Raw genomic sequence first — 25,532 nt, forward strand, 5'->3', positions numbered from 1 at the left:
TTCTTGGTTGTCAGCCTGACTACGACTACATCGGGAATTAACGAAGACCCAATGGCAGGGCATGACTATGAGGAATTTTTTCTATACCTAAATCATTTGAGTAGAAAGATCTACTTGCAATCCACATCTCTGAGGTGGGAAGATCCACCTTTAGTCTGGATCACACTTTCTGCTGGCAGTTTTTATAAAGGACATGAAAGAAAGAAGCTCCCTCACTGTCTGTGTGTTCTCACTACTGCTGGCAAGTTCATTCCTTCACTGGCATTAGAGCCTCCTTCTTCAGGATCCCAGAGTACACTGAAGATCAGCTCAGAAATCCAGTCTTGTGGACTGAACAGCTACTGGATTCTTGAACCTTCCCTTCATGGGCAACCATGGTTGGATTAATTAGGCCACAGTTTGTAAGCCATTCTAATAAATCACTGTTCTCTCTCTAGGGAAAGAGAGATTCACTCTACAAGTTCTGTTCCTTTAGAGAACTCTAATTCAGTTCCTAAGGAACAGCAAGGCTGTACCCTGTGGATCCTGTGTCACCAGGCCAGAAAAGACCCTGGAGAAGGGATAGGAGACAGGCAAAATTCAGGGAGAGTCCAGAATCATATGTGACGCTGAGCATAGCCAAGGAAAAGCTGTGTAAATGTGTGCAGGTGCGTGTGTGTGTGCACGCGTGCATGCACGGGTGTTCATGCATGTGTTCATATGTGTATGAGTGTATATGTCTGTAGATATGAAAGGTCATGGGTGTACATACCTCTGTGTATGGCTGTTCATGTCTGTATGCATGTCTGTGCGCATCTCTGCACTGAGGGTGCAGCCAAGATTCACTCTAATATCTGTCTATTCAGCTGGAGGCTGAGAGTGGGCAGGTGTGAGAGAGCAAGAGTCTTGGGGTCTGCCTCTACAGAAACCCAGAAGGTGAGGTGGGCAAGAATCACAAGGCTGTGCCATGCAGGCTCAGAGAGGAGACGTCTGTCCTTCTGCTCCAGAAAACTGATCCCCCTTGACAATATGAACACAGAAACCAAGCATGCAAAGAAGGATTGCTTTTCCTAGAGCAGAGCCCACAGACTTGTTTTTCCATGCATGGGGGTAACAATTCCACTTTATATGGGGGTCTCTCCCCAAAGGCTAAGGCCGAGGTGGCATGGTCACAGGGCGGGGCTCAGTTCCCATTCACCTGCTACAACCCGGGAAAGGGCTCTCTGCCCACACTAGGAGAGGCGATGGCACTCAGGCCTGTCATCCAGGGAGGGTCTGCTCATCTCTGCAACCCCTTCCTATCTCACCTCACCCCAGGGCGACACTAACAGAAACCCCAGGAGGAGCACTTACTTCATGGTTAGGCTGTTGAAGAACCAGGAACAGAAGCCCTGCAGGGGGAAAGAAGAGAAAGTGTGAGAAAAAAACAGCCTGGTTTATTTTGCCTGACTATGGGGGACCCTGACAGCAAAGGGTTAAGTTGGGAGTCTCCTGCCATAGAGGGAGCTTTCTAGAACGAGGTAAGTGCTGAGGAAATGTCTCCCTGGAAGTGAGTGGACAGCCTTACCATCCTGATACAGGGAATGGGACTTGGAAGGCCGGGGGGGGGGGGGCAGGGAACTCCAGGGTGGGGCTGTACCGCTCCTCTCAGTATCTCTGCTGCTGAGAAATCCCCATCCCCAACATACATGTGGTCTAGAGCCATCCGTCACGTGTGAGCCAACCTTCAACACTTGGCTGGCCAAGGGGGAAATGACCCAAAAGGAGCTAATTAAAATTCTCTTAAGAGACTGGATATGGGTGTTGGGAGTCTCTCTCCTTCTGTGTGCCTAAGTGTCACGAACCCTGCAGTGTCTTGATGCCGTCTCTGATGCCACATGCAGACAGCCTGAGAACAAAGCTAGCTCGAAGGACAGAAGACCGGGGTACGGGGGAGCTCTATCAGCAATGCTGGACCTCCGGTATCTAGCAGCGCCTGAAGCAGCTGCTTGTCTTGAATCTCCCCAAACTTGTGCCTTAAATGACCCTTTTGTGGTAAAAACGAGTTCAAGCGAGCCTTGGCTCTTGCTCCTCAGTGTCTTTGTCTTGTTCCACTGAAGATGCCTTTCTCTTAGATCTTGCTGTCTGGAGATTCTAGGTAGCAGGGAAAGGCGGCCTCAACCATGGGAAAGCTGTGGGGAGCCTCAGAGGGAGTCGGTGTGTGAAGGCTCTCTGTGAGAATGAACTGGGGCCTGTGAATCTCAGTTACCAGAGCTGGCAGTCAGCAAAGTGCCCTCATGTGTTCAATTCCCTGAAAGGCCCCAGAAGGATAGCAAAAGCTTGGACAAGGCTGTATCTCTGGATCGGCCCCGTTCTGTGGGCACCATTTCCAGGAACTAAGTGGGCTCACGAGACTGACAGACCTCTAGAACCACGGGGATTGGAGAAAGGTCTTCCCTAAAAGGAAGCAGCAAGGGTGGGCAAAAGAAAATCAATTACTCCCTTGGCACAAGGCACACCTTTCCAAGCTTGGGTACAAAGTGAGACCTCCTCCTGCACTGTAGTAGAGGCTACCCCATGTGCCTGTCCTCCTCCTGCACTGTAGTAGAAGCTACCCCATGTGCCTGTCCTCCTCCTGCACTGTAGTAGAGGCTACCTCACTGTGCCTGTCCTCCTCCTGCACTGTAGTAGAGGCTACCCCATGTGTTTGTCCTCCTCCTGCACTGTAGTAGAGGCTACCTCACTGTGCCTGTCCTCCTGCACTGTAGTAAAGGCTACCTCACTGTGCCTGTCCTCCTCCTGCACTGTAGTAGAGGCTACCCCATGTGTTTGTCCTCCTTCTGCGCTGTAGCAGAGGCTACCTCTCTGCGCTTGCCCTCCTCCTGCACTGTAGCAGAGGCTTACCCCTCTGCACTTGCCCTCCTCCTGCACTGTAGTAGAGGCTACCCCCCTGCGCTTGCCCTCCTCCTCCTCCTCCCATAATGATTTGCCTCCTTAGTTTTTCTTTCTTTTTCTTGTTTGGCTTTTAAGACAAAGTCTTACTACATTCCAGGCTGGCTTATAACTTACTATGGAGTCAAGACTGATGACTGGCTTCTTGATTTTTAAGAAAGAAAATAATCTTTTTATCACTACAGAACACAGACACATAGGCACAGGGCAGTGTGTCTGAAAATAAGCCTGTGTGCCGCTGTTGTCCTTTGACCTGGAGTCTCCAAGAGCCAGCCTGACTCCCTGAGGCTTTGTGTATTAGATGAAGCACAGCCGGACAAGAGGTCTTGTGAAGACAGGCTGGTCTCTTGAAGGGGTGGCCACAGAAGGAACAAACGAGTGTTCGCTTACCACACACAACAGATACGTATGGTGTTAATTACAGGATGGGCTCGTCTGGGTACTCAGATGCAGGAGTCACGGGGGAAGTACACACAGGAAGCTGGTCATGCAGACAAGGGGTCGTTTCAGCTGGGTTAGGGATGTTAAAGAAAAAGAATGCTTTCTCCATAAGCAGAAACCAGAAGTCTGGGATCCAAGTGGATTCATTAGGGTCCCAGGATGAGAAGACTCTAAAACGGGCTGCTGGGGAGGGAAGGGGAAATAGGTGGAAATCCCTGAGATGGGAAAGAGGCAACATCCACTGCTGAGACACAAATTGGGTGTGGGGCAAGGGAGCAAGCCGACAGGCCATGGAAGACATCTGCAACAGACTGGAAAAGCGTTGGGAAGACAGTGAGAGCAAGCATAGAGAACCAGCGTCTCGGGTCACAGGGATGGCTCTGGATACAGATGGAATGGGGCGGGAACAAGGGAGGCCCCTGGGAGATCACTTAGAGCTGCTGAGGCCATCCGGGCAAGAGATTGGTAGGGACCTGAGCAGGGCTGACTGGGGAGGAACAAGACTGTGAAGGTCAAGGCATCCCAACTTGGGGAAAGGATGGGGAAGGAAGGATGCCTGGCTAAGAGTGAGACGGGGTAAGACAGGGCTGAAGTCGGGGATAGGTGGGGAGGGTGCCATCGACCCAGCTGAACGCACCTGCTGAAGGCAGAAAGAGGTCTCCAGTGTGCCAAACTTTCTGACATTGCGACATAACACTGTCATCTACAAATGAGTCAGGCCACATTCATAGCCATCGTGGGACACATGTGACCCTCGCCAGCAGTTTGGTTTTGCCCCTTTCTCTGAGAGACAGGCTAAGATGAGTACTAATGGCCTTGGGGCTCTGGGGGAGTCAGGCGGGGGATAATGCATCTGAGGAGGCTGGGGAGGGGTGAGAGGTGAAGAAAAAGACCACTGTCTCGTCAGCTGAGGAGGCCGAGGGAAACAGCACTGTGGTGCTCGTAAGGAACATGCACAGCCCTTCTACTTCCTCCCCTCTCCATTCAGGTCCCTGCTCAACAGTGATGTCAGTGCTCAGAGGATTGACACCCACGATGCTGTCTCGCCCTTGACTAGCATAAGCCTTTCTTTGTTCCCTTTCCCAGCATGCACTCATCCTTGTCCTGAATGCATTTATCTGTTTGCTTCCCATCCCTGGAAGGAAGTACCATGAGGCAGGACTTGGTCCATGGTCCCCTTTACTCATCCCCCTGTCCCAGGGATGCAGTGAACACGTCACAGGTACCCACAAACTGGTCAAACAAACGGCAAAGGGAGAATTCCACAGGAAAAAGAAAGCAGAACACAGGACTAGACAAGGTAAGGAGCCCTGCATGACAAAAGGGGGGCACTCTTGGATCTAGGGATAATTAATACTTCCATCTTCTCAGCGGGCAAACTGAATCTGGGGAGGCCAAAGCAGCAGCTTCTACTCTGTGCACCGTGACTGCCTGCCTAGGGCTGGGTTCCCTCCAGGCCCAGAGCTCTTCCAGCACTCACCTTGTCGCGACGTTCCACTTCCAAGGAAATCTCGGAGGGAGATGACTTCTCACTTTGTTCCCCGTAGATCAGCGAGGTCAGGCTGCCCGCCAGGAAGGGTAGCAGGGAGGTAGAAAAGGAGAAACAAAGTCTCAGACACCTGCCTTGTTCCTTCCCTGTTCCCTAGCTAGGGGGACACTGACTGCTCTTTCTCAGAGCTGTGAGCTGTAGGCCTCAGCTTCTAAGCTGAGCACACAGCTCCAGGCACAGACGACAAAGCCACAGGCACAGACACAGCCACTTCTGTTGCCAGGTGCATAACGCACTTTGGGAGTCCAGCCATGGGTTCCAGGAAGACCAGACATAAACATGGCTTTATGCTCCAAGATGGCTGCCCTCCATGTTCCTGCCCCTTCAGCGAGGTCAATGCAGGGGCAAAGGCGAGGGAGAGGGCACCACTCGCTGAGGACTGAGGAGACATTTCCTGCAGCTTTGGCACCGGGCAGGGTCTCCCAAGGGAGTGGGGTGCTACCCATTCCGCCCCCCCACCTTTACCTGTCATTGTGTATCAGCAGAGCCAGGCGCCCATAGTCCCACGCGGCTTTCCGGAGGAAGGAATAAAGCAGGACAACGAACTGCAGACCCAGAAAAGCAAGGTGGAGCAGGAGACTTCTCACACGCGGCCTCCTGCACCCGCTGCCTGTATTCCCACGGGGGATCCCCCACCCCTGAAGTCTACAGTGTGCCCCTCCATCAGATGGTAAGTTCTGACTCGGGAGGAGCTGTGCCTCTGAACAGAGCATTTCCTGACCCAGCGCAGATGGTCAGCTTGTTGAATGGAGGAGCTGAGGGTGCGTTCAGAGCAACTGAACAAGAATGCGCCATGACAACATCAGCAAGGGGACAGAGAAGGAAGGTCCGAAGGATGGAAAGAGGCACAAGAATACTGCCTCTTCCTCCAACCCCAAAGCCCTCCCTCCCTGAGCCACCGAGGCTGGGCCATCACTGTGGCTGGTGTCCTTTGAGTAACTGGGATCCCCACTGTATTCTTTGCTATCCACCACCTACCCTGGCTGTGTCTCTCCCAAAGCACCCAAGACTTACCACCCATAAGATGAGGTTGAGTACGAGCACAGTGGGGATACCCCCAAAGGGCTGCCCCTGGAGGACAGTGCTGCGGGATTGGAAACACTCGTTCGCGGTCATGTTGTGGGGCTTTGTGTCCAATGCCTCTGGAGAGGAAGACATCCTGGGCACGCTCAGGCTCCTGGTCTGGTGGAAGGTCTCAGACTCAGGGAAGGCTCCCCACTCTGCAAAACACAGAAAAATGCTGGGGAGTATGGAGACATGCACTGAAGACACTGCTCAGTTAGGCTGGGGGACTCATGAGACCCAGGGGCCAAGGATGGGTTTGGAATTATGGCAGCAAGGGAGAAGAGCTGGCTCATTTGGGTTACAAGGTTACAACCCCATAGCTATGCAGACAGAGTAGCTCCAACCCCCTGAGTGATTCCTTATTTTATACTGCTTGGTCCCATTTTAAAAGTTGCAAAGACTGGGCAGTGGTGGCACATGCTATTCATTCCAGCACTTGGAAGACAGAGGCAGGCAGATCTCTGAGATCAAAGCCAGCCTGATCTACAGAGCGAGTTTCAGGACAGCCAGGGTTCACAGAGAAACCCTGTCTCAAAAGACATTTTTTAATTGTAAAATGCAAATGCAAATGTATCGTCCTGTTGCTCTCCTGTGGAACTCCTCTTCTATAGAAACTGACAAACCTCACAAAGGGAAGCTAGATCCCAGAGCAGAAAAGTTCAAGTTGGCAGACAGAGCCCCTGTGTTCATGAGCCACCCATGTGGACAGGGCTTACCACTGTTCCCTGTACATTCTATGACTCTCTAAGGAAGACAAGACCCCGAAGGATGCAGGATGCCTAGTGCAGAGGAGTGACCCAATAAACTCCGGGTCTAATGTAATTTATAGTGTGTGTGTGTGTGTGTGTGTGTGTGTGTGTGTTCGTGCGTGTGCGTGCACACACGAGGAGGCCAGAGGACGGCCTTAGGTGTCATTCTCAGGAAGGCTTTATATCTCTTGTTGGCTTAGTGCTCACAAATTAAACTAGCCTGGCTATCCAGTGCACCCTGGGGATTTCCTGTTTCCGCCTCTCCAGTGCTGGGATTACAGCTACACCTGACACTTTCATGTGGGCTCTGAGGGCTAGAGGCAAGTACTGCACTGACTGAGCTATACCCATAGCTGGCAAACTCCTGGTCTTGTCTTAGAACCAAGCAGACCAGCTCCTACCCAGGTATGCACCCATTCAGTAGAGCTTGGCATTACGGTAAGCCCCAGATGCAAAGCCGTGGTCACAGGCATTAGAATTTTTCAGGTATGGGTAAGAGTGGCAGTGCTCAAATTGGCCTGCAAGCCTGTGTGAATGCCAAAGACTTCTGTTTTGGCTCTAGATCTTACCGTACCCTGAGTCTCTTTGCTCTCATTCAAGAGAAGTCTTATTTATTCAAGCAAGCAAGCAAGCAAGCAAGCAAGCAATCATTCAAATATTTTGTGATCAACTGCTTTGTGCCATACAAGTGCTGGTGGTACCTCAATGATATGACAAATAAAAAGCCCTTCTTCATGGTACCCTAGTGGGGAGGAACACACAGGAGAGCATCAGTGACTACTGCGGGTACAAGCCACTCTTTGGTGGGTATGGGTAAGTATCCTCCTAAGCAGATACAAAGGTCTCCCAGTGTGTTCAGTGGGGACAAACAGACTCTGTGGCTGGACAAGGGACAGTGAGGATAGGCATGCATCACCTAAGTTTTAAAGGCTCTTTGATTGCAGATACAGGAATAAGGAAGGGACAAATGAGCAAAGAGAGGATGCTCAGCATCCAGGCAGTGACAGTCTGGGCAGGGCTGGCTGCACGAAGGTGGCGGGAAGCAGCTGGACACTTTGAACATGGAATCAGCAGGAGCTCCTAGCAGACTGGATGGGGAAAATGATAGATGGACAGAAGTCGGGATGACGCTGAGGTTTTCAGCCCAAGAAACTGAAAAAACCAAAATGGAGTTTCTGTCACTGGCTGGAAAGACGAGGAAAGAGGAGAATGGAGTGCAATGGTGTGTCTAGGCATGTTAAGGAGCTGCGGGTGTGGACCCAGAAGACAGCCTGGAGATATCAGAACAAGACGAAGGCTACCAGCATAAGCAGCTCTCAGAGGCAAAGGACTAGATCACCGAAGGAGGGGTACAGAGAGGGAGGAAAGAACAGAGGGGGTGTCAGGTTAGAAGTCAGTGACTAATAACTGCCTAAATGCCTAAAGGAGAGGTACCACTGCTGTGGAATAATTTATCTGTACACTGTGAATATATATTACTCTCACTGGTTAATAGTTAACAGGTTGGTAGTCAGGCAGGAAGTATAGGTGGGACAGCTGGACCCAGAGAACTCTGGGAAGAGAAAGGGCAGAGCCAGGAGAGACATCAGCCAGCCTCCCAGGAAACAGGATGTATAGAAAATGAGGGAATAAGCCAGCAACCATGTGGCAAAGCTTAGATAAGAAATAAGGGTTAATTTGAGTGTAAGCCTGAGCTATTGGCTGAGCATTTGTAAGTAATATTAAGCCTCTGTGTTGATTATTTGGGAACTGGTAAGAGACAAATGTCCAACAGCATATGGTGCCCAATATGGGGCCAGAATTTCCATGAAAAACCCGACAAAAACTTAAAAAGGAATTGTAGGCACACAAGGACAGAGTCAAGCACGGCTTCCTTTTTATTTCCTGGGTGAGCTCTGTTTGCTGGTGGTGAGCAGAGGTATAGCTTCTTCAAGAGATGGTTTCCTGGCTCAATGCTAGCGCTAGAGGCAAAAACAGGTGGCTCTTTTAAGAGGCCCTGCTACCAAACATGTATATGATGTTTATGAACAGTGGGCAGTTACTTGGTGGCAACAGGGACCCAAAAACTTCCCAGAGTTGAGGCAGTAAACATGGCCTCCAGAGTTAGTGGTAAATGTACCTCTGCCATAAGACTAACCTCTCAGGGAACACAAGAGGAGCCAGCTGCCAACACATCATGATTTAAGTTATACAGCAGGTCTGTTTATTTATTTATTTTCTCATGTAGACAGAAAAGGTTACAGATGCACAGTTAGGAGAGATTCAGACAAAAAGAGCCTCTAAATGGATCACCGTGTGTTTAAAAATATGTGTAGGCTTGGGAGAGAGAGAGGAAAAAAAAAAAGGAATATATAGTCTTAGATTAAAAATACAAGTTTAAAATAATAAAGGCCTTTAAATATAAAGTAATAAAAATATAATAAGCTATGTAAAGATGAATTCAGAGAGTCTGGATCCTGCATGTTATTATGCTGTCTTTGAATAATTTTGCTACTAGGAGATATTGGATTATGGAAACTGCTGGATTAAACCAACCTATATATTTTAAAAACATCTTGACTTCAAAAATCTAAGTCAAAAGATATGTCACTTCACAGGAGAAAGTTATGCTTCTGTTCTCACAGGAGACGAGAGGCTACGGATTCATTCTGGGATAAGGAAAATCAGATTTGATCAAGGAAGACCCCCTGAAAATCCTGGCTATAAACATAAAATGAACCTAAAAGAACTACAAGACACATGATTTATATTTTATCTGCTCAAACACATAACATAAAATCATCTTTAACTGATTTGTGAACAATACACAATCTATACTTGCACTAATACAGATAAATATGTTACCTTTAAAAGTTTATATATGGTCAGAGCAAGGGGACCAAACACCAATGAAAATGATGACCCAGGTGGTCCAGCATCCAGAGCAGCTTTCAGGCTGCTGACTGAGATGATTCAGCCCCAGGAATACTACAGCCGAGACTTAACAATCATCCTGATTTTCTCAAGGTTCCCACAAAGATTATCATCACCCCCAACCAACAGTAAGTAGTCTAGAGAACTACATCCACAAAAAAAAAGATGAGTTATGGATATTTATCATTCAAGGGGGTTGGTTACAAGTTGTTAATGGTAATGTCAGAAAAAAAGGCTCAACAAAGGAGGTTAGATTCAGGGATTTTGTTATAGAAAGAAAAGGGGGTATAGAAATGATAGGGTAAAATGATAGATTATTAAATCTACTTTAATAAAAAACAATTATTAATCTTAAATATTTTTACATTGGTAGGATTTTGGTTTATTGATACAAATTTAAAGTTAATTAATTTTGTTATATTGTGTGTATAGTTCTATTCCTGTTTGGGGTATTGTGCCTATGCAGCTCCTTTAAAGATGTAATGTATAACTTAAAAATACAGATTAAAGCTAGTCATCTATAACAGTCAAACGTATAGTCATGTTAGGCATGTTTTCAAGGTCATACACAGATATATTTAGATAGATGGTCTTCAAGCACTTCAAAAATCTACAGAATATGACATTTAATATGTTTAATAACCTGAGGCTTTTTATGACAGTGAGACACACCTGCTCCTGGCAACACTGATCTACTTCAGAGAAGATGATGAACATCGAGAAAACTCCATTTGGAGTTTTCTTTCTTTAGGGCAAAAGCTACTTGTGCGCGCACACACATACATACATACATACACACACACACAAAAAAAAACCCTGTCATTTTCTCAATTGCTGACAGTATACTCTCCAAACTGGGCCAACAGGACACAAGAAAGGTGACAGCCAGGTCCTTCAAAACTCTCTGCTTCATAAAAAAGTCTGTCAGATATGCTAGGTCTGTAGGTCAGGAATGGATTTCCCCACATTGCAGAGGAACTTTGGATACCTGTTGGCCTTAGTGTCCCTGTCATTAGCTACATTCCACCCTTACAGGCTCTCTGATGGAACTGAAGACTAGATAGTTATAATACAAGGGAAATTAGGTACAAAACTTTGGATTCACAAAGATAAGATAGATAATAGAGTACTTTATTTTTCTCAAATACAAATGGACTGGATATTGTAACTGCAATTCTTACTTTGAAAAACTTCCTTTTTAACTAGACAAAAGGGGAAGTGCTGTGGAATAATCCATATGTACACTGTAAATATATATTACTCTCATTGGTTAATAAAAAGTTGGCAGGCCGGTGGCCAGGCAGGAAGTATAGGTGGGACAGTCAGACACAGAAGACTCTGGGAGGAGAGAGAGCAGAGTCAGAGGAGATGACAGACAGCTGCCAAGGAAGCAGGATGTATAGAAAATGAGGTAACAAACCATGAGCTTTGTGGCAAAAAAAAAAAACCCAAAAAAACATTTGTGGGTTAATTTAAGTGTAAGAGTTAGCTAATAACAAGCCTGAGCTATTGACCAAGCTTTCGTAATTAATATAAAGCCTCTGAATAGTTATTTGGGAACTGGCAAGAGGGGGGAAAATGTCCGACAACATACTGCAATCCCAATCGGGGCTTCAGTGGGGAACAAGGAAGACTTGGGAGTTGCAGGGAAGAGTTAAAAAAGAAAGCTCTCCACCACCACAGGCTAGCACTGGAGAGAAACAGCTGCCCTGAGGGGCTGCTCCAGGACCTCCAGTACCAGGAGCTGAGGGAGGCTGAGGAGTTGGGGTGTTGCACTCTATGGGTCCTGTGCCACTAGAGCTCAGTGCTGATGATTATTCCATGCTCAGTGACCTTAAGTAAGGTATAAAGGTTACCATGTCTCCGCTTCCTCAACTGTCAAATGAGACGGTGACAGCAATGGACACATTTCACAGGGCTGTTGGGAGTTGAGAGAGTTGAGATGTGTGGGTCCTACGAAGCAATGCCTGGAACTTGGCAAGCATCGCGTGAAGTCTGTAACTGGAGAAGCAGACGTGACGTCCCCGGGTGGGGGGGCGGGGAGCACAGGGCCGTCATCTCAGGAGCTGGAAGGGATGGAAGGTGGGGATGTAGGGGAAAGGAGACCAGGAGATGAGGTGGCCCAGGAACTGGGCTAATTGGCAGAAGCAGTATCAGACCATGGAGGCTTTGTTTCGCTGTGGGCAGCAGGCGGTGAGTGCAGCTGGTCAGAGTGCGGAGAGTAAGCAGCTGCTGATTGCTGAGCCTTAAACAGGACATTTATATCAGCCCCCGCCCCTCAAGGTTCAGGGAACATTGTAATGATGGGATGCTGTCTTTGGACATGGGCTGCTGTGGGAACCCCTTCAGCTAATAGCCTCATCAAGTACTCATCAACACACAGCAGCTATGGCGACGTGCGTACCACCTGAATAAGACCAAAGCCAATCAACCTTCCAGCATGGGAGGGCTCACCCCTAGCTAAGGAGCTATTAGCAATTGATGGCTGCTGAAGAGGGCAAGTCTTCTTTTCTCAGGGGTGTGGCCACTGGTAGGCTGCCTGTGCTCTGCCCACATCCATGCACTTGCAGGAAGCAGTGACCAGACTCAGTTAAAAAAATAATAAAGGAGGATATGAAGGCAAAGAAGGGAGGTTTTAAGGGTCCCAGAGGGAGTCGGAAAGGGATTTGGGATGTAAATGATGAAGATACAGTGTATATGAAATCTTCACAGGATAAACGAAAGTATCCGTTTAAGTTATCCTTTTTGTAGGGGTTGAGGACACAATGAGATTCACCTTGAGAAAGAAAGGAAAACACAAAGTTCACATTCTACCCCGAGTTGGTGTCAGGTAAGAATCCACACTGCCCTCCTCTCATTCTACTGAGAAGTTCTGGGTTTTATTGTCTACTTCAAGGTCGCTGACTAACCTATCATAGTTGACACTGAACACAACACACTTCCTTCACAAGCCGGAACATCAGAGTGACAGCAAAGGCATCCCCAGGGTAAGAGAAGCAGCCATGTGAACCATCCCTAGCTTGAGGGCCACTTCTGCAGGAAGTTACAGTTCTGCTGACGGCCACTTGGGGGAGCCCATGCCAAAGCAGAAGGTACTGGACGGTGACACCTCCCTCCTGCCCCACCTCCGCCAGCCACACACATCTTCCCTACCCTATGACCTCTCTCTCTCTCTCTGTCTCTCTCTCTCTCTGTCTCTCTCTCTCTCTCACACACACACACACTCACAAGTCTAAGTCCAAATAACCAGTGGTAGCCAGGGAGTGGAATGGATGAATGACTGGTTTACCCATCAATCCATCCAGCAAGATGGATCTGGGGCAGAAGAGATGGTTCAGGGGTTGAGAGCACTTCTTATTCTCCCCGAGCCAGAGGACCCACAAAGAAGCTCACTGACATCTGTAACTCCACTTCCAGGGGTTTGGATAGCTTCTTTGGCCTCCACGAGCACCAGGCACACATATGAAGCACAGATATACAATATAGGCATAACACTTATACACAGAAAATTAAAATGAAAAAAAAAGCATACAAGATGAATCCACTCCATTAAACATCTACTGCCAGGCCCAATGCAGACCCTAGAGGTACAAATATGTCATCCTCCTCAGGGAATTCACAGCCTTTAGGAACTGGAGAGAGAATTACTATTGATATAGGAATGGGAAGATCCTCAGCTATGAGATCCCAGCGTAAACTTGGTGTTGGGAGTCAGGGTTTCTACCCAACCATATAGTCAGTTCAGGGTTTCGGCTCCATCTGGCTGACCTGCAGGGCAGGAGCGGGAAGGAAAGCAAAAATAGTTTACCTCTCCCACCTTGTCACCCAAGCTCTCAAGCAGCAGGCAGAGGCAGTGAGGAGGCTGTTGCCATGGAAACCCAAAGCAGCACCCAGCCTTTCTCCATGCACTGCTCCAGCCTAGACTTGCATTCTTTCTTCATCTTTATAATAACCCCAAAAGACAATACCCCACTACCCTCCTATCCAGATGGGACCCTAAGCTGGCTCTTGGCTGTAAAGGAGGGGGCAGAAAGCTGAAGTGTTAGCTCTGCAAAGGATCAGCTCATCTTCACCAGGGATGGAGGGAAACCTGAGGATGGGAAAGATACAGATGGTTGGGACACTAACCTGCTGCATCCCCAGACTCTTTGGACAAGGATCCCATAGCAGAACACAGCTGTTCAAGGAAGTGGCTACCTAAAGCCAGGACATCTCATTTAAACTCTGCATCTGCCCTGGCCACCAACCCTTCTCTCGCTGAGCCTCCGATGCAGCACCCGGAAGACAGGCATAAAGCAGCAGCGCCCCAACGGGTGACTGTGACGGTGGAGTAAGAGGGTTCAGACATCCCCTTTCACACCGCTGAGAAGCACATCGGCTCCCAGGATGGCCCAGTGCCATCTTCACATCATCAGCTCTCTGAGATGGTGCCGAGGCGCCCCTCCTGGACCAGCCATAGCTTCCTTCCTGCTACTCACTCCGTTTTCCCGCCACTCATTCTATTTCAGGACAGGAACGAGGAGAGATGGGGAAGGAGAGTTCACTATCCCTTAAGCCGCAGTCATTGGGTAGCCATTGTCTCTGCTCTTTCCATGAACAGAAACCAAATTACATTCTTGATTTGGGGAGAGGCGGGGACCAAGAGAGGCGATGAAAACGCTGGTCTGTGAGACAGGTTCCCTCCATGGCCGCACACCTTGTCTGAGGGGGAGGGACCAGCTCCCTCCTTCCATTGTCAAAAGCAGGATGTTCTGCTGGTCTCGGTCTTTTCACCCCGAGCCATCCTCAGCAACTCAGGGACAGTGTCAGCAGAACTAGCTCTGCCTCTCTCCCTCCAGGCATCCAGACCTACCGCTGCCCTAGCAAGCCACAGCGGCTCTCTGCTCTCCACTGTGATCCCAGACTTCAAGTGGTCTGGGGTGGGGGTGGGGGCTAGAGAGATGGCTCAGGGGTTAAGAGCACTGACTGCCTTTCCAGAGAACTAGAGTTCGGATTCCAACATCCATGTTGGGCACCTCATAGCTGTCTGATGGATCCATTGCCTCCATGGACCCTTGAACTCATCTGCATACACTCATACACAAGTACATACAAGTACATATAATCATAAATAAAATCAATCTTTTTTTAAAAAAAAGATGGTCTAAGGAGTTCTGTGTAGGGGCTAACTTATTGATTGCCAACATTTACTAAGCGTTAGCTCTGGGCCAATCATTTCCATTTAAGCAATACTTCATTTAACACCCAGGGACCCTAAGGCACCAGAACCAGCCATCCCAGGAAGAGAAGTATCAAAGCCTAGTGAACTTATAAAGTCAACCAAGGTCATGGGCCCCTCGTAAGAGGCAGAGCTGGTTCTCAAGCCCAGGCGTGCTATTACCCTTCACTGGGTCGGCGGTACTGACAAAGGCAGAAGAAGGGGATGACCTTGCCCAAGTCCTCTTCCAGGGACAGAAGCTTCCCAGACTTTCAAGGTGATGCAGTGTAAGTATGGAGGACAGAACCAGGGAGCTAAGCTGGGTCCTGAAGCTGATAGCTGTGCTTCCCAGCACTGCTCAGGGCATGGTCACCGTCAATCTTCCCATATCCAATGAGTCAGCAGGAGCTGGCCCATAAGGGAAGCATTTAGGCTCAGATGAGAATTATTGTAGTCACAAGTCAGAAGTGGGCAGCCAACACACTCACATACACAGACACAAACACATACACACACAGACATAGACATGCACACACACACAGACAGATACACACACATGCATGTGCACACACACATACACAGACACACACATAGACATGCACACACACACATACACAAATACACGCACACACAGATACACATGAACACACATATGCACGTGCACACACACATACACACACATACACATGAACACACACATGCACGTGAACACACACATACACAGACACACACATAGACATGCACACACACAGATACACACAGATACACAAACACATGCACACACACAGATACACAAACACATGCACACACAGACACACATGAACACACACATGCACGTGCACACAAATGCACACACACCCCACCACCACCTGCAGTGTGCACAAAGCCGTAACTCCTGCCTGCCCCCACCATGTCCTGGTCTTCTCTGCCTTTTCAATAATAAGCAACCCCCCCCCTTTTTTCCTAATGATAGGAACGATCATCTCTCCTGGTTCAGGATGTAAACAAACAAATTGATTTCCGGCCATGTGAACTCCTCCCACTTCCTCTAGCCTTTGGATCTCCTCTTCTCCCCTATCACCCCTTTCCAGGCAACCAGCTTGGTGGTTTCAGCTGACTCTCATGGCCAGTAGGAGCAGAACAGGTAGGGGAGTCACAGGAACTAGGGGCTCTGCTCCATAGCTCTCCACACCTGCGTGTCGGCTGGCCACGGATCTTACCTGAGTTGAGCCTGCCCTGCCACAAATTGTCTTCCATCTCCTAGGACTTTATGGCCAAGGACAGTGTGCTCAGTCGACAATGTGATTAAGCCAAATCTCCCACAGGTTCAGATACTTGTCTAAGTCTGGGCATGGGTGAAAGTGGGAACTTGGTCTTCTGGCACCCCATTTAGAACTTTTGGTGACCTCACAGCTTTTTGGAGCAGCCAAGAGGCTCTGAATCCGCTGGAAGGTGTTTGGAGAACACTAACACTCCTGATCTTACAAATGAGCCAGTTTCTGTGTGCAGAATGGATGGACAGATTCCTAGGGTTGTCTGCATATAGCTAAGGGGTAGTGTGTGCATGCATGCATGCATGTGTGTGTGTGTGTGTGTGTGTGTTGTGTGTGTGTGAAGGGGGTATCTCAGGATACAGGTCCTTTTATATTCCCATATTTCCTTTCTGCTCCATCCCCGCTGGCTTGACAACTGATAGAGGTTTGCATCTCTTCCTGGATCTCCAAGCTCTGACATTTTCCCATAATCTCAGAGGCCACTCACCTGGAGACTTCCTCATGGGGTACCACACTTGCCTTCTGCTCTCCTCCCCCACTCCCCCCACTGCCACATACCCAAGAGCTCTCTGCCCCACTCTACAAACCATGTACTTCTGGATTGAGTCAGGAAGTTCATCTCATTGTAACGTCCTGTTCTGAGGTCTAGTTCCCACTGCTCTCTGGAGCCTTCCTTTAGATGCCAGGCCTGGTCTGTACCCTCTACACAAATGGCTCTTGCTACTGTTGGCTAATGTTGGCCTCTCATTCTTCTGTGCACATAAGCAGTCAGTTTTTTCCAGAAATATCTATGGGATGTTCAAATAGCAGAAGCCATTTCTTTTTCTTGGGCTTTCCCTAGTGCCCCTACACTGACCAGCATATATAGAAGACTCAGTGAAAGATGGCCTTTCTTCCTAACCCACATTCAGAGGTAGAGAAAAACAGCTGCAAAAGATTTGCACTCTTTCTGCAGGCTGCATCTGAGTGCTGCATTTTTTTGTCTACCCACATCATGTTATTTGCTTCCAAGTCTCCTCCCCAAGTTAGCGTACGGAATATAGGGAAAACATAGTTCTGAGTAGAGGTCAGATATTTACCAGCTGCCAAATAACCTCTTTGTTGTTGTTGTTGTTGGTGGTGGTGGTGGTGGTGGTGGTTTTTCAAGACATGGTTTCTCTGCATTGCTCTGTAGACCACACTGGTCTTGAACTCACAAAGATCCGCCTGCCTCTGCCTCTTGAGTGCTGGGATTAAAGGTGTGTGCCACCACTGCCTGGCACCATCTAACCTCTTAATAGTCAGCACTGTCTCCTACAAAATGGAGTTTATTGTCTGCCCTGACAGGTCCCAGGTGAGTATGAAGGCTAGTTAAGAAGACGGTGCACAGACGGTCTTTATAAACTGTAGGAACCACAAGTGTTAGCTGCTGTCTTTGCTACCCTGTTCCAAAGGTGAGGCCAGCCTTCTCTCAGAGGCTCCTATGTGTAGGGTGAGTGGACTTGGTGGTACCAGTATGCCAAGCAGAGGACCTGCCATGTGGGCAGCCGGCCAGTACTGAGTCCATCAGTAGATCCCAGAACCAGGGACAGCACCAGGCAGCCTAGAAGGTTCTGTGGCAGTTTCTCTCCACCAGAGATTATGGGAGGGTCATGTTCGCTTACTGGCATCCCTGGTACCATAATAAGGATGGCAGTTGGTGTTTAGGGAGGAAGTTCTACATGCTACTCACGATGCCAGGCTTTTTAACGAATCGTTAACACATCTATCAGATTGAGTGTTAGATGCTGTAGGTGACCCCTGGCCTCCATACATGGTTACTTTCCATGTGCCTTGCTATGTTGAAGAATCTGGAAAGCTAAAAAACTACAATTCCCATGCTCCATTGCAGTTGGGGCTCTAGCTACCGATTGGTTCAGAGATGGTACCAAGGCAGGGTGAGAAGGTGGAAGGGAGGAGGAGCTTGTCTTCCTTAGGTGCAGTGATCCTTGGAGAAGAGGGGAGGGTGCTTGGGGGCAGATTCATCTCCTGGGGAGATGCGGTGTGGAGAAAGGCAAGAGTCACAAATGCATAGGGAACTTCCTGATCCTAGGTTGCCGTGGAGCAGATAGGAGCCCAGTGGCTCCAGGAACAGCCCCTGACTGTGTGATGTATGACTGTGTGATGTATGTCTGTTGGGCCAGTTCCGCTCTTCTGAGAAGCAGTGTCTACCATCTGAGTCATTTTGAAAGCATGGAGTGCCTAGTATTAAACACATGCATATTAAATAAATGCTTAGAGCATTTCTGGGTCCTGTGCAAACACCAGCTAGATTCTGTCATCTTGAAAAGAGGAATCTTGAGTCTGAAGAGCCTGAGAGACCGGCTAGGTCAGGGAGCTAATGGCAGCGGAGTGGGCAATGAGCCCCAGGGGAAGGACTCATCAGCCCCGCTGAATCACACGATGACCCACAGTCAAGACAGAACAGCACTGGGGGAAAAAAAGCCCAGACTCAAGACAGAAGTGAAATTAATGGAGAAACGGCAAGCTATGCTGGAATCAAACCCCAGGCTTGAGTGGGTGTGGTTTCAGACAGAGAAGGAAGAAGGCAGGAATCCCTGTGATGGGCCAGGTGCAGTCTTTTGTCTAACCAGCATTTATCCCTCACAAGTGCCTAAGAGCAACACCTGAGCTGCAAGAGCCTGCGCTCCATTTCACAGGTTGATAAACTGAGGCTAAGTCCTAGCCTGCAGTCACAAAGCTGGAGGGAATGCAGGACCTGTGGCAGAGGAGGGAGACAAAGCCAGAAGCTATGGGAACTGACTTCCCCCACCCTGGGGTGCCTTGCCCTGCCAGGAAGTCCTCAGACTCTTGTCCTGCCATCCCAGGGGCCAAAGCCTCTCTGTCACAGCAGCCACCGTGGCCAGGCCCAAGGTGGACAGGACAGGAGGCGAAGCAGTTGTGGGGTTTTCAGACCAGACCTCCAGGGGCTGAACTGCCGCCGGGGAGGACTAAGATGAGGGGCTGACACCCTGCTTTGTGTGATGTACATTCACAAGAGCAGGATGTACTGACATCCTAAGACTAGAGGATCCTGGGGTCTTGCTATTTTAAATGTAAGGAAGAAAGAAGAAAAATACCTTAAAATTATACCATGTCCTTTCACTGGTCTTTAATTTTTTTTTTCTGGTTAAAAAGGAAAACTGAATGAGCATGTCCTATTGTATATAGGATTTTGAAGGGAAGCCTTGGTTTTTCTAGGCACAGGCATTGCTGGTTTTCCTTCATCAAACCCCTTGCCATCCCTCAGGTATTCTGCCAGTTGTAACTTGCCAATGGGGGAAGGGTCCTGGTGGCTCTGGGCAGCTGCTCACAGGAAGATCAAGTCTGCTCAAGGCGCCTTTCTTCCTTCCACCAGAAACCCCTCTTTCAATGCCTTGGTTCTCACAGATAGATGCCCCCTGCTCTCAAAGGCCTTGGCATCCTCTGGCTCTCTGGCACCCCATGCCCATTAGAATGGCATGTTGGGAGTCAGCACAGCGCGATACCGTCAGGCATCCCTCCTGGAAGCCCCTATGTCCCCTACGTTGATCATTCTGTCCTGAGTTCTCGAGAAGAATCGGGCATGTTCTCTCCCTACCCAAGCTCCTTCCAGGAGAGGCTTGAGACAGATTCTTGCTAAAAGGCAGTTAGAGCGTGGGAGAAGTCTGCCACAGAGCACAGCTCCCAGACAAGGACCACTGAGCCCAATCTGGAGTGTTTCGGAGTTTTCCTGAATAAGGTGGTGAGGGAATCCTGTAGAAGGGCTTTCGGTTGTGCCCGCTATGCAGAGTTCTGCCTGACACTGAGACTTTATTTAGCTCAACTTCCTCTTTTTCATCCACTGTCCCTCAGATTCTCCCTTCAATTGTATAACTGGCATCCCTTCCCCCTACAGCCCCAGGGCCTTGCCATACTTTAGGCTCCCTTCCCAGGTGCTCCCCCTGCCACTGCTAACTCGTTTTTACCACTAACCTCAGTTTAATATTTATTTCTTTGGGGGGAATCAAGTGATGAACCATGCCTGTGCCCCTACCTCAGGGCACCTTGGGAGGCAGACACAGTGCAGTATGCACTTGGGGATCCCTAAGGCTGACTCCCTTGGGTCCAGCCCTAGCCTCTGCCATGTATTAGCCCCATGACTTTAAGTAGGTTTAATAACTGCCCTTGCCTTGGTTTCCTCACCTATAAAATGGATGCATTGATATCATCTTCCCCATTGGGCAGCTGTGAAGATTAAGGAAACCAAGTGAGCCACTTGCACACTGCTCAGCACATTCGGGGTGATGCGTGGTTTGCTGTGTTAGGACCTCGTATATCGTGTGATACTCACAAGCGGACCTTTCACATGGCTGGCTACCCCAGGGAACAGCAGATCCCTTAACGACACAGCCTGAGTCCTTGTTGCTCGTTACAGTCTCTACTGTCTGGATAGGGCTGGGTGCTTTGCAAATATTTACTGAAGATGAGAAAGTCAGGAAGCATGGCAGAGGGACTTGTTTGGCCTTGGGATGTCAAACCCAGAGCATATGTCCTGGAAGGGACCTTGCAAACATTGTCATCTAAGCTACTTCTCCCGCAGCTGCTGGCCCATATTTGCTGTAGACTTCCCGTCTCAGGCTAGGCAGCCCCTGCCTACCCTGTCCCTCAGGGCTTGGCTTGAACCTGCTCATGGAGGTTTCTGTCTTGATTTACATAAGGAGAAGTGTGGCACATCTCCCATCTGAGGGCGGTCGAGCAAATGCATTCACAACTGGGCAAAGCTGAGCCTCCAGCAAGACCCTGAGTTATCCCTATAATTCTCGTCTCCATAGCAACAAGTCTGGACTACACTTTCAGCCAGCAAGACTCGGCAGCTGCTCCATTCCTCATCAACAGGGGAGTAAAGACTCCAGGGTATGGTTCTCTCCTCAGCCTCTAACTCATTAATTCTTCAGCATGAGTCCAGGGGAGGGGAGTAGATGGTTGGAAGGGAGGAGAGGAATGGGAGGGAATCACAGAGATGCAGCGGGGTAGGGTCTGATCCTAGAGTCAGCCCCTGCTACAGAAGGATAAAGGCTGCCCACAGAGAGCTGCCCACAGCCACCAAGTCAGCAGCCAGATAAGATGCTGTTGTTGACACCCCCTCCGTCTCCTGCAGCCAAGATGAGCTCTGACCATCTAAGGCTTCATAGCCGAAGGCTGTACCCTAGTCCCATGCAGACTCAACCGGCTGGTTACAACTCTCTGCATCCACATAGAGTTTGCCCTATCAAACCCCCGATTTGTGCCACACTGAACACTGAATTGAGGGGCAAAGGCCAGCCACATGTGGCAGGACCATTAGTAAGCAAGCCAAGTCAGGTCAGGAGAGCCTGAACCCCATAAGTAGGCTTTCAGATCTGAGAGTAGGCACTGGATGGTCTAAGGAGCAAAGCGCCATACAGACAGCATAGAGAATGCCATACCCTGTATGTACCCGCCTGGGGGTACACTCCCCACTTCCTTTTGGAGAAGTCACAAGAAACTTCCGGCAGTTTGCCTTTAAGGAGGGGAGGTGGTGGTCACAAGGGACTCACTGGTTTGTTTTTCTCCTTGTCGCTGTTTGAATATATGATTGAGGTACACGTTAAACCACTACAGGTTGTGGAACGGCAGGTCTGGGAGGCAGTATCCCTAACAAGCCCCTGAATGATGTCAATACCACTAGGCCAGGCTTTCAAATTTGCCCCTATGGAGGCCAAATCCACGGGAGGGGGAGGACGGTCCCCCTGCAGCCCCCCAGCTGAGCGGAGACATTGGGGTAGCTAGTCTGGCCGTCAGCCCGGCCCTCTCAACCATAGTATCGCTCTCCCAGCTGTACAGCCCACTCATAAAGCCACCAGTTCAGCCCCGACTTGGCTCCTGAGCTTAAGAGCGTACAGTCCAGGCACGCCGTTCCCTAAAAGGACATGGGATAGGGGACTGCAAGGCGTGAGGGTCACAGAGAGCAGTATCTGATTCTCGCTGGTGTCCAGAAAGGATGCATAGAGACTGGATTGGCCAAAGGTAAATCCTAAAAGACAGTCGGTTTAGTTCCCATGAGGTGACAGCTTGCTCGCTGCCAGGCACACTGGTAAGAATCTACAAGCACAGGATTTTAAACTACCCGCAACAACCCAAGACAGGATCCCCTGCTACCATGTGAGCGCTGAATCAGTAGGATTCAGTAGGGCAGTCACATGCCCTAAAGGGCATAAAGGCATCCAGCCATGGTATGACATTCCAAGAGCCGACCACTGAAGGCACAAAAGCTCAGGGGGAGGCAGCAGAGGAGGAAGGCAGTTGTGGATCCAGATTGTGTTCGGGCTCCCTGGGGAGTTCAAGTCCCTAGATGGAAATATGCCACCCTCAGATGAGACGAAGGCCGGGCTGAAGCCCATGCCTGGGCTCCGGCTCCATCTGTCTAAATAGGCCAGAAGCCATGTAGACTGCCTCAGGGGTGCTCTGAGAGCAGCTGCCTGCGAAAAGCAAGCTGTTCCAGTGAGGGTGGTGGGAGCCAGATGGTTGAAGATGCTGGTCCGGTTTATACGGCCTCACGGAGCATCAGAGTCCGGAACTCATGAGGGTCCTGCGAATCACATGTGTGGTCTGGGGCCTCTCTATCTACAGATCTGCGGATAAAGGTCCACCCTAGAGGGGGGCAGAGACAAGTGCGGCCTCTCTATCTACAGATCAGCTCTAGAGGGGAGCAGAAACAAGTGGCTGAGAGCCCATAGCTCTTAAAGCCTCCAGAAATTGTGGTCACACCCACATCATAGCCCTCCTGTTTGTGTATGGCTCTGGGGGTGGGGGGTGGTCACTGACCTCAGTTAGAGGCAAGCCCAGGTCAGGGGCCAGGCTCCTTCTTGACTTTGCTTTTCCTTGACTGGAGGTTCAGCAAAACAGCTCAGACCCACAGATGAAACCAGAGGAAACATGCTCTGCCTAAAGCCAGAGGTGTTCTAATTAAACTCAAAGAGATACTATCCGGGATTGCTGAAGGGAGTAGTAGCTATTTCTGGAGAAGACAGACCCATCCTCCTGCCTGCGACAGTCTAAGTAAACCAGGGTGGTTTTCTTCCTCTCCTCCTTGTCCATTTCCCTTCCTTTTTTCTGTTCACATTTCTCTCCTGCCTTTGGCCTTCAAGTGGACCAAAGGCTCACCCTGCTTGTCCCGCTGCCTTTAATCACGGACACAGTTCAGCTCGTGTTTACTGAGTCAGCACCTGCTGGAGGTGGAGGAGCTCAGGCCAAGGCCTCAGCATGCACCCAGGCGGCGGATCAGACAGCAGCTCTGAGCCAAACTCAGCACAGAGCAAGGTATACACTGAAGCTCTAGCCTCGGGGACCATGAGGGAGAGGAACTCCTAAAGCAGAGATTCTGACCTGATAGGAAGCAGTAGAAAGAGAGACAAATGGGAGAAGGAGGGAAGTGGAGAATAAAATACTCGCAAAAGACAGGCTTGGGTACAGAGGTAGAGAGTAAAGGGTCTGCTGAACTAAAGGACACCTGACAGACCATGACGTCCAAGACATGTAGGTCGTGTGGAACCATGGAAATACTGGAGAAAAGGCATGGCATTGTCTGAGCTAGGATGAGAAGGGTTTCTAGATCTTGCTCCTGTCCTAAGCTCTCCTGAAATCACTTGATTCTGAATCCTGAGACCCACCAGAGACTCCCAAGGGGAGCAGTTTGGGTCTCGAGTGCTAAATTTTTGGTAAGATCTGCCTTGGTGACCCCATTTTTCAAATTATCTATTATAATTTTAAATTTCTATTCACATTTTAAAGATCATGAATAGGTGTGTGTCCACGTGTGAGTGTGTATACAAGAGTTCAGGGTCTGTGGGGGCCAGAGGCACCAGATCCCCGGGAGCTGGAGTGACAGGGGGCCAGAACTCCTCACATGAGTTCTGGGACCCAAGCTCAGGTCCTCTCCAGCCCCCTGGAGGCCGGATTTAATGACACAGCTCGGAGGCATTCCGTAGATTCCTTTCTTTCTCTGAGTTTTTGTTTGTTTGTTTGTTTCCATATTATATTACATTTTCTCCCCCTAATATAGGTTATCTGCCAGGCCTTGTGGTGTACTCCTGTAGTCCCAGCACTTAAGAAGCTGAGGCAGGAACATTGACACGAATCTGAGGCTAACCTGGGCTACTCAGTGAGACTCTGTCTCTAAAACAGTAAGAATAAATAATGCAAAAAAGAAATCAATAAAGGCGAGCTGCGTGCTGGACACCCTGCCTTTCTCCAGCAGAGGGAAGGCCTGGGAAGACAGACTCATGTCCAGTTGACATGCTGATTTCAGTGCCCAGCCTTGGGCCCAGAACCCAAGCACAAGCCTATGGTTGCTGAGTTCGTTAAGGAGGAAAGCTTGCCCTGCGGGAACCGGCACCGCTTGGTCTGCTCAGCTTCTGGCACCGCACCCTCGCTTCCTGGGGCTTGGCAGTGCCTGAGGCTCCCGGTGGAAAAATCTCAGGGAAAATCAGACAGATCTGTGTCACTTCCCTCCTTGCCTCTCACCCTGCCAGGAATCTTGGAAGCTTTGGGCTGATCCTCCTTCGCCCCCGTCTAAACCACCACTGTCGTCTGTCATCTTGGAATGGAGCCCGTAGCCTGCAAGGCACATTGTACTGAGGGAAAGTGAGCAGGCTGCAGGACGTGGCACTGAGAAGAACAGCTTCGTCTGTGGGTTTGACTGAAATGAAGCCGGCCCTGCGCGAGGGCGCTGGCTGGCTGACCCACTGTGGACTCTACCCTCTGCAGGGGGGGGCTTATTCTCTCCATTTTAATGATGGACAAATAGAGACTTAGAGAAGTTCATGGTCGTGCCTAACCAATGCCTCTGCACTTGGAAAGGAACTTGGTTTTAACTGCGGGCCGGCCTTGCTCCACCAACCACCAGGCCTCCCTGGTACGCAGCCCCTCCTCCGCTGGACGCAGGGTTAACGGCGCAGCGTGCTCTGTCCAGGGTGCTGATCCGGTGTGCTCTCGGCCAACCTCCAGCCGCCTTGAGCTCCTGGAGCCAAGGACAATGACTTCATGTCTGCTGCCTGGCTTGAACTTGAAGGAGTGTTGCCCTCCCTGCCTGGTTTGGGCAGTGGCCAGCTGACCTCTCCTCACTCTGATATGGACAGGGCTGGAATCTAGAATACAGCTACTGTACTTGCAGTCTCACGGACCCAGATGAAACCAGAGCCACCCTTATCCAGCGAAACACGCAGCCCAGCCCATATCCAGCCGTGCTCACATCATGGCTGTGGGTAAGAGGCAGAGCTTGAATTAAACCCTCAAGCTGGGTGGGCGCTGCATGTGGTTACATGCCTACTCCTCGGGGATTCAGTACACCCCTCCCCCCTGGAGGGCGAAAATGCTGTCTCAATAGACATTAATATTATTTCCTTATAGTGTACAATGTAAGGACGATACATGCGGTT

The 25,532-nt window shown here is 49.6% G+C and overlaps 1 protein-coding gene across 3 annotated transcripts in view; it reads right to left on the reverse strand.

Moving 5' to 3' along the window:
• Positions 1–25,532, reverse strand: part of Tmem63c (transmembrane protein 63C) — a 74,203-nt gene that overhangs the window by 31,032 nt on the left and 17,639 nt on the right. For all 3 annotated transcript variants that reach the window (XM_087911606.1, XM_087911607.1, XM_087911605.1), the window contains exons 3-6: positions 5,915–6,120; positions 5,366–5,445; positions 4,832–4,913; positions 1,333–1,370 (exon numbers count right to left, since the gene is read on the reverse strand). In XM_087911606.1, the coding sequence (XP_087767732.1) occupies positions 1,333–1,370; positions 4,832–4,913; positions 5,366–5,445; positions 5,915–6,058 (344 nt within the window). In that variant the 5' untranslated portion in view covers positions 6,059–6,120. The remainder of the gene's footprint in view (positions 1–1,332; positions 1,371–4,831; positions 4,914–5,365; positions 5,446–5,914; positions 6,121–25,532) is intronic.

Source organism: Myodes glareolus, chromosome 11, assembly GCF_982192425.1.
Source record: "Myodes glareolus chromosome 11, mMyoGla1.1, whole genome shotgun sequence".
Taxonomy (NCBI): Eukaryota; Metazoa; Chordata; class Mammalia; order Rodentia; family Cricetidae; genus Myodes; species Myodes glareolus.